Source organism: Triticum aestivum, chromosome 2A (assembly GCF_018294505.1).
Source record: "Triticum aestivum cultivar Chinese Spring chromosome 2A, IWGSC CS RefSeq v2.1, whole genome shotgun sequence".
Classification (NCBI taxonomy): domain Eukaryota; kingdom Viridiplantae; phylum Streptophyta; class Magnoliopsida; order Poales; family Poaceae; genus Triticum; species Triticum aestivum.
In genome coordinates, this window is record NC_057797.1 from 676,140,186 (window position 1) to 676,149,806 (window position 9,621).

Below are 9,621 nucleotides of genomic sequence, written 5' to 3' on the forward strand. Positions count from 1 at the left end.
GCAAGCTTGTCGGCAATCCAGGACGCGGACATCAGACAAGAATTCTTTCGCATCCAGTCGAAGTTTGCGGAAATCATCCATCAAGATGTCCTTCGTACCTCGGGGCAGTTCTACCTCAGATATCAACCATCCAACAGTGACATAGACACAACGCTACAAATGCAGGCTGACAACGCCCGCGATTTCATGACCATCACGAGAGATGGCGGCTTCATCCACGCTCCGGTCCCTGAGTCGAGTCGAAAGTAGTGATGCTATGTATAGTTCTGAAATATCGATTAGCTCATGTTGTAATTAAACTTTAATGAACTTGTATGTCTCTTTGGTTTGGACAGTCGTTCAACTTAGATGTAATCAATGCTATTTATTAGTAGGACCATGAATCATGCTATTAATGTCTTACTTTTCTCTTCCAATCCTTTTGTTGCATACTTATATATTGCTTATGTATTGTCTGTGAATTGCTACTAACGTTTTGTTTGGCTAGTGCATAGAGATGCCGTCCTATGTCGTGTACAAGGGTAAGGTTCCCGGAGTCTACGACGACTGGGAGGAGTGTCGGAGACGGGTTCACCGTTTCAGCGGTAACAGTTACAAAGGGTACACCACTAGGGCGGAGGCGCAATCTAGATACGCGCGCTATCTAGCGGGAGAGAGGAGGGAGTGGAGGAGGAACCGGATGAAGACCAGTTTCATCGCGATGATGCTCATCGCGATGACCGCAGCTCTCTTCTATGTGATGGTAGTTTAGATGATCGATATCGACTTGTAATGTGAAGACAAACTCGCTACTCGCGGTCTCGAAACTTGTAATGTTCTATCTTTGTTCCGTCTTTTGAATTCGGAGACTAATATGATGAATTGTATATTGTATTCGATGAATCTGCTGTTGATCTGTGGTGCTGTCTATATTCTGTCCAGTAATATATTTTGTAACCTGTGCAAATATCAGAAAAGAAAAAAAATCCCTAATATTCATACTAGTGGCGCACCACCAACTAGTGCACCATTAGAAGCCAGAGCACACTAGTGGCGCATCAACAACTAGTGCGCCATTAGTAAGCCAGAGCACATGGGTAAATATGGCCCTTGGGAGGCATACTAATGGCGCACCGTGGGACATACTAATGGCGCACTGCGTGGTGCGCCATTAGTAAAAAATACTAATGGTGTGATGCTAGTGGCGCACCTGTGGTGCGCCATTAGTAGGCAAAACAGGTGTGCCACTAGCAGGCCTTTTTCTAGTAGTGTATCATGGGGTTGTTTAAGCTACCTTTTGCAGTTTGTGATGAACTTACAAGGATGGTGAGAGGTTGTTATTGGGGGTCCGAGAAGGGCAAAAGAAAAGTGCATTGGCGACCTTGGAATGATCTATTACAACCAAAAAATAAAGGTGGTGCTAGCTTCCGTGATTTCCGTATTTTTAACCAAGCTTTGTTAGCTAGGCAAGCTTGGAGATTAATCTCGAAACCCGACAGTCTATGTGCACAAGTCTTAAAGGCTAGATACTACCTCGAGGGTAAGCTTGAGGACACTGTGTTTTCTATTAATGCTTCCTCGTCTTGGCAGGCTATTAGCTATGGTCTTGATCTTCTGAAGAAGGGACTTATCTGGATAGTGGGAAACGGTAGGAGTATTCGGGTTTGGCGTGATAATTGGATCCCGAGACCGTTCTCCTTTAAACTGATCACCATGCAGGGAAGGTGCAGAATTCGTTTTGTCTCGGAGTTGCTAAATGAGCATGGGGCTTGGAACCAAGCATTACTGCATGAATATTTTTTGCCGGCGGATGTGACCGAGATCATGAAGATCAGGACGTCGCCATGCTTGGAGGAAGATACCTTGGCTTGGGGTCCTAGTAAATACAGAGTACTTTCAGTAAAGAGTGCATATCAATTCGGCTTCGACGAAGCCCACAGGAGCGCAACAACCGGGTCTAGCTCCCGACCAGATGGTGCGCGCTCATGCTGGTAGCTTATTTGGTCTACAAAGGTTCCACCAACAGTACGAAATTTTGCCTGGAGGGTCGCTACAGATTCTTTGCCAACACGGAGAAACAAGCATGTACGTGGCCTTGAAACAACCGATTTATGTCCGTTGTGTGGTACAAAGACTGAGGACTATTTCCACTCATTATGCCGGTGCACTTTCTCACGTATCTTATGGGAAACAATGGCGGATGTGTGGACCTTGCCGTGTATTACATCCATGCATAATTCTGGTACAGAATGGCTGCTGCATGTGTTAGAGACACTGCCGGAAATTGATTGTTCCATGTTGCTAATGACGCTTTGGCGGGCGTGGTGCATCAGGAATGAGGTCATCCATCATAAGCATGTACCGCCTATGGAAGCTTTGAAACGATTCTTAGTGAGCTACCTTGACTCTCTTATTGGCATTAGAACTGTTCTCTCTTCCGATCCTAGTAAGGGAAAATCTTTTATCACATATGATAATCACCCCCGGCGGTCACATGTGATAAGAGATGTTGCTCATCCCAAGTGGATTGCACTCAAGGTCGGCTGGGTGCAGTTGTGCACTGATGGCTCGTATGCAGATGATGGATCGGCAGGCGCTGGCATGGTGCTGAGAGATGACAAGGGTTCTATAATTTTTTCTTCGTGTAGGCAGCTTTTCTCATGTCGCGAAGCCCTATAAGCTGAATTGTGTGCTTGCATGGAGGGTTTGTCATTTGCTATCCAGAGAATTGTCCTACCTATCATGACCGAGATGGATTCCATTGTTGAAGTGAAGCTGATACAGGCTTAGGAGGTGGACAGATCTGTTTACGCGTCGCTCACTAAGGAGATCCATTATCTTATGTCTCTTCATGATTCTTGTATTACTTATATCAATCGTAGTCAAAATAAGGTTAGTGATAGTCTAGCTAAGTTTGCTCGTCTAGAAGGCAGAACCATGACTTGGATAGGTTCGGGGCCTTCAGAGGCATTGGAGTTTGCAGTGATTGATTGTATGGACCTTGTGATTGAGTAATACATTATTTCACCTGCAAAAAAAAAAAAGATTTCACCTCCACAAAGAATCAGATCAACAAAAAAAAAACTCATCAGATCAGAGTAATCGGATCTGAGAGGAAAGAAAACTATCTACCTCATGCATCGCCAAAAGAACGTGAGGAAATTTATTCTCACAAAAACTATGATGATCACTGGACGATGATGAAGAACATAGAGGTCTTGAAAATCCGAGGTCCCCCCAGCTCTCAGTGCCAAATGGCAGCCAGAGACGAGGGGACCTAAATTTCTTAGACGACGACGGTGGCGACGCAAGAAACCCTAGTTTGGGAAAAGAAGGAAAGGCACAAACTGGGCAATACTTGGACTAGCATACTTCAAACGCAGGCCCGGCCATAATGTGTTGGCCTATGACATAAGTAGTATTTCTCCGGACTTGGCCAGGGCCAGGCCGGGCTTGCCAGGGCCGCTCATCGCACTTTGTGTGGACTATTGTGCTGATCGACCGGTTGCTCTTGATCTTCTCATAAACAAAAAATCCATTCCTCTTTATTTTTCTTATAGAAACTCTAAGCTAGGCGGCGGCGAGCCCTTTTCTTAGAGCATCTCCAACAGCCGCGCCAAACTAGCGCCGCGCCGCAAAATTCCCCGTTTTAGCGCGCGCGCAGCCGGAATAGTTGCTCCAGCGGGCGCGCGAAAACAGCGCGCGGGCCGAAACTCAATCGCGTGCCGCTTATTTGCTGCGCCCGCTCTCGCGCGCTGGACTCTTGCGCGCTCGCTCACACCTCCCACCCCCATCCAGCCGCGCCGCCGCCGCCGACCGCGCCACCCGACGACCGTTCCGGCACTTCCCCGGCCTATCCCCGCCCCGCGGCAGCTTCTCCGGCCTCCCTCTAGTCCCGCCGCCCCTCGCGCGCGCTGGTCCTCCAACGAACAGCGCCCGCGCACTCGCTGCCGCTCGGCGCCCTCAAGGTGTTCGACAAAACGACTAAAAGACATGTATTGCTCAAAAGCCATGAATTTCGTGCATGTTGATTGTAGTTTTTTATAGCATAGTATTGAACATTGTAGATGAGTTCGTCGTATGATTCTTCCGAAGAAGAATTTCATATGGAAGAGGAGGATCTTGCAATGATCCTAGCTATGCATATCAATAAAAAATCGAAGCACGGTGGTTCGGTTATGGGTCGGCAGAAAATTTGGAGAGATAGGAACGATGCCCACAACAGATTGATCAGGCATTATTTTGCGGAGAATCCCACATACCCCGAGTCGTATTTTCGTCGCCGGTTTAGGATGAGCACCGAGTTGTTCAGGAACATTGCAGAGAAACTAGCGAGCCATGACCGCTTTTTTCAGCAAAGGAGGAATGCCGCCGGAGAGCTCGGGCATAACACTTTTCAGAAGGTGACAGCCGCTTTGCATATGTTGGCATACGGTATACCGGCTGATCTAGTTGATGATCACTTGGCTATGGGTGAGAGCCAAGCCATCATGTGTGTCAAGCGCTTCGCAGTCGGAATTGTGCAAGTGTTTGGCGAGGAGTATTTGAGATCCCCCAATGCTGAAGACGTCGCAAGGCTATTGGCGATGAACAAAGCTCGCGGCTTTCCTGACATGCTTGGCTCAATAGATTGCATGCATTGGAGTTGGAAGAATTGTCCAAAGGCATGGCATGGACAATTCCACGGCCAAAAAAAGAGTTCCACTATAATCCTTGAAGCGGTGGCCGATCAAGAGACTTGGATTTGGCATGCATTCTTTGGAATGCCTGGATCTTTGAATGACATCAATGTTGTCAACCGATCACCACTGATGAATAAGATTGCAAATGGTGAGTTGCCACCGGTGAAGTTTGTAGCAAATGGCCGTACATACAACTATGGCTATTATCTAGCGGATGGCATCTATCCAAAGTGGCAAATCTTTGTCAAGCCGTTGAAAAAGCCAGAAGGTAAGAAAGAACTTGATTTCTACAATGCTCAGACGGCGGCTAGAAAAGATGTGGAGAGAGCTTTTGGGATTTTGCAAGCCCAATTTGCTATTGTGAGAGGACCGGCTAGATTTTGAGATCAGAATCATGCACGCTTGTGTGATCATGCATAACATGATCATCGAGAATGAGCGTGGCCAAGATGTAGACTACTCTCAGTATGAGCTTTTGGGACATCCGGTGCGAGTGCGACGGAGGGCTGAAAGGGTGGCCCGTTTTGTTGCCTCATATCATGCCATTCGACGTCCCGCGGCGCATAATGATCTTCAGAAGGATCTCATTGAGGAGTGGTGGGCATGGAATGGACGACAAAGAGCATCATGATTTGTGAGTTTGATATTGTATTGTTGAACTATTTGTTGTGTTTATTGCACTATTTGTTGTATTGAACGATAAACTGTTTGTTTGAGTTGTAATAATGAAATTGAACTATTTATTTTGATTTATTTTTGTTTGTGTTTGATCTTTTTGCTTTTGTTTTGGAATGCATATGTTGTTTGTGTGGGAGTCGCACGCGCTGCATTTTTACGCGCTGTTGGAGCGGCACGCGCGCTGCATTTTAGCGCGGCTGCTGGAACCAGCGCTGCGCATCGCGCCAAACCAGGTGATGGACCCGCGGCAAACCAATTTTTTTGCCCGCGGCGTGTTCGGCGCCTGTTGGAGATGCTCTTAGCCAGATCTCAATACGGGAAGGCGAGCGCAGGCGGCGGGCGGCCAGCGGCGAGCCCTTTCTGCCAGATCCCAACAAGGAAAGGCGAGCGGCGGGGAGAAGGCGAGGCGAGGACGCCTCGTGAGATGGAGGCGGAAGGGCATTCCGGCAAGTCCGTGGGGGAGCAGCCCCAAGTTCTCCCTGGCCCTGGGAACCCCGATTCTCGTGGCACCAAGAATCCCAGAAAGGATCAAGCTCTGCTCAGACAACTCAGGAAAGAGGAGAAGGAACTCAAGGACGAGGAGAGACAACTGCTGCAGGAGAGAGAGCAGATGGAGTCGACGGAGGAGCATCAGAGGTTAGATTTGTCCAGCCCCGACTGCAGTTCGATTAAGCAGAGTCGAGATTTGTTGGATAGAATCGAGCGCAACGCACAGCGCCAACTGGCCGTCACCGATGAAATCAGGCGCTTGAGCGAGCAGATGAGGGCTGTCAAAGCACGCAGCCTGACGGATATTCAGGGTGTGGAGCACAAGACTGAAGAAACTGCAGCCTTGGATGAGCGTGATCCTGCTAATGGCGGGGAGCTCAAGCCGGAAACTGCAGCCTTGAATGGGCATGAGGCTGATGGTGGTGCTGCTAACGGCGGGGAGCTCAAGCCGGAAACTGCAGCCTTGAATGGGCATGAGGCTGATGGTGGTGCTGCTAATGGCGGGGAGCACAAGATGGAAACTGACGCCTTGGATGAGCATGGTGATGCAGCTAATGGCAGGGAGCGGATGGTGGAAACTGCCGCCTTGGATGTCGACGGCGGTGGTGATGAGGAGCACATGGACTGCGACATTTCATCCATGGAGGACCAGGTGCCGAGGATCGACTCCAAATCAGAGCCAGAGGCAGAGGCGGCGGCGACAGGTCCAGATACCAATGTGTCGATGATTGAATCAAATCTCTCAGCATCAGACAAGTCAATACCCAAACCTGCAGATCATGTTCCCATCAACAGAGGCGATCATGTTGTTGAGAAGATGGACAGAGGCAAATCAGCCGAACAATTAGCCAGTGAGGCCGCGACGATGAATGCCCAACAGCAGAAATTTGATCGGTTTGTGGATGACTGGGATGCTAAATGGGGTTCGGCAGGGTTCAATCTCTTCCATTACATGAGTGAGTAAACATAAATGCATGCATCTTGTTTATCTTACTCAATTTTGTTTAGTTAGTTTCCTTACTCTCTTTTCTTACCTTTGGTCCTATGTCTTTCTATAAGGGAAGGGAAGTGAAGGGATTTACTTTGCTGCTTATCAACTACTTGTTCATGTTACGAAAATTTTAACACCTGCTTCCATTGATCGATTTCTGCAGCGACGGTCAGTTGCATGCAATATACACACTTGATACCCGGGAGCGCCCCAAGGCACAATTGTCGAGCCGCGCCTAGCCTCCAGGTCGTCTCCATCAGACTGGCAGAAATTCAAGGTGGTCTGGAATGGCCGTTGCCAGTGTACGGTATGATTGCTGTCAGAGACCACGTGGATCACAATCGCAACCTTCTGTTTGCCTGCTCAGTCATTGATGGTGAGGTCGAGTCGCTTGCTCAGTCATTGATGGTGAAATTGACGACACACCCGGGCAACTTGAGCTGCTTGTTTCTCGTGGCAGTGCCATGCCCGTGACTTCTGAGGGTTACCTTCTTCTGTCAAGGAATGTCATTTCTGTAGATGTTAACAAGAGCCTGAATTTTCTCCTAGAGGCCTGCTCAGTCATTGATGGTGATATCATTGCACAAAAAGAATTGTCCTTCGAACCCAAACTTTGCAACATAAGTCAGGATAGTTGTGAACTTAATGGTATTGAGTTGGAGATCACTGTTGCTTGGTCTAGTCTTGTTTGTGAGAAGCGGGATATTTTGGTACAAGGATGTGTTGGTGACGAGGAGCAGGACTGGGACGTTGCATCAATGGAGCAGCAGGTGCCGAAGATAGACTCGAAATTGACATCGGAGGTGGGGCCAGAGGCGGAAACAGAGTCGGCGATGAGTCTGGATACCAGTGAATTGGCGAATGAATCGAGTACCTCCATGTTCGTATCAGACAAGTCAATACTCGAACCTGCAGATTCTGTTGCCGCCAACACAGGTTACGATGTTGAGAAGATGTATAGAGGCAAATCAGACGAACAATTAAAAATTGAGGCCAAGGAGATGGCTGCCGAACAGAAGCGTTTTGACATGTATGTTGATGCCTGGGAAGGGTCATGGGGTTATGATGGGTTCGGTTGCTTCCGAGACATGAGTGAGTAAACTTGCATGCATCTTGCTTATCTTACTGAACTTTGGTTAACTAGTCTCCTTCCTCCTTTTTACCTTTGGTCGTACTTCTTTGCATAAGGGAAGTGGAGGGAATTACTTTGTTGCTTATCTAGTACCTGTTCATGTTACAAGATTTCTAACACCTGCTTCCATTGATCTTGTTCTGATGCATGCAGCGACAGTGAGTTTCATGCAATACACACACTTGGTACCAGGGAGCACCCCGTTGCACTATGGTCGAGTATTGCACTATGGTCGAGTGTTGCCTAGCCTGCAGATCTTCTCTGTTAAACTCGCAGAAATACGAGGTGGTCTGGAATGGCCGTTGCCAGTGTACGGCACGGTCGCTGCCCGAGACCATGTGGGTCACAATCGCAACCTTCTGTTTGCCCGCAACAGGAGTGAGTGCCAGATACTCAATGAAGAGGTATCTATCTGTACCATCTTAATCTTATCAATATGCTCTTCGTTTGATTTTGGGGGATATTGTGGACATGCCTGCCTGGGCCCTCTTGTTTATCAGTTGCTAATAAGGTGATTGCTGATGCTTGCAGGATTCCTTTTTGACCTTGACTGGCCCCTCTCGTGCAATTGTCAGCAAGGAATCTGTTGTCTTTGAAATCCAACTAAAAGTAAGAGGTAGAATAAAGTCTCAAGACAAGCCACTGATCAATGGCGTGTACACTTACCACAGCAGAGAAAGACCCATTTGCTTTAGGAACTGCTTTTGCACCGTAGAGTTAAGTTTGGAGAGAATTAAGAAATCAATCCAGGCCACTATTTTGGGCGTCCGTGTCAAAGAGGAGGGGTCATGGCCAGCATTCGGAGGTCGAGTTGCTTGCTCAGCCATTGGACCTGACGCCAGCCCTCAGGAAATTGAGCTGCTAGATTCTCGTTATACAACCGTGCCGATTACTTCTGAGGGTTACCTTGTTCTATCAAGGAGTGTTGTCTCTGTAGACTATCGTGGAAGCCTGTAGTTTATCTTGGAAGCCTACTCAGATTCCGGTAATAAAGTTGCACAAAAAAATGAGTCCTTCGAGCCCAAGTTTTCCAACATAAGCCAGCAAACATGTAAACTCACTGGAGGCATTGAGTTGGAGATCACTGTTGCATGGTCCAGTCTCATTTCTGAGAAGTGGGATATCTCGTCTTGGTACTAGGAGACAACACCAGTCTTTTTTTTCTGAGAAGATGTTATGGCGAGGAGACAACACCAGCCGTGCTTAAATATCAAAACCCCCACGATTGAGTACAGCAGCAAGAGAAAATATTCATAATTGATAAGCGGGGTTCGCCGTGGCTTATCAAAACCCCCACGATTGAGTACAGCAGCAAGAAACGACATAATGCAACAAAACTGGGGAACAGCAAAGAAAATCAAAAACTTGGGGGAACTAAACTAGCTACAGTGAAATAATCAACTAGGGAGACAAGATTCGGTAAAGAGTCTGAATATTCAGTTAACAATCTCAGGTTCAGAGCAACAAGTTACACGGTGCACCAAAAGTCACACCCGACACAAAAAGCTCAAGGACTTGCTACAGGCAATTCGCTCCTTTCCTTATCACTACCCATATTTAGTTAACAGAGCAGCCAGTTACAGGGTGCACAAAAACTTCTAACGGGGCTTCAGATCCTTACTCCCGCCTTCCCGTATAATTGCCTTGCAGCTGAACTCATCATCATGACA

The 9,621-nt window shown here is 47.7% G+C and overlaps 1 protein-coding gene across 1 annotated transcript; it reads left to right on the plus strand.

Moving 5' to 3' along the window:
* Positions 1-5,593: 5,593 nt before the first annotated feature.
* LOC123190142 (uncharacterized) lies at positions 5,594-9,570 on the plus strand. Its single transcript, XM_044602739.1, has 4 exons — positions 5,594-6,784; positions 6,983-7,911; positions 8,105-8,355; positions 8,483-9,570. The coding sequence occupies exons 1-2, from the start codon at positions 5,632-5,634 to the stop codon at positions 7,291-7,293; spliced, it is 1,464 nt and encodes a 487-aa protein (XP_044458674.1). The 5' UTR covers positions 5,594-5,631; the 3' UTR covers positions 7,294-7,911; positions 8,105-8,355; positions 8,483-9,570.
* The last annotated feature ends 51 nt before the right edge of the window (positions 9,571-9,621 follow it).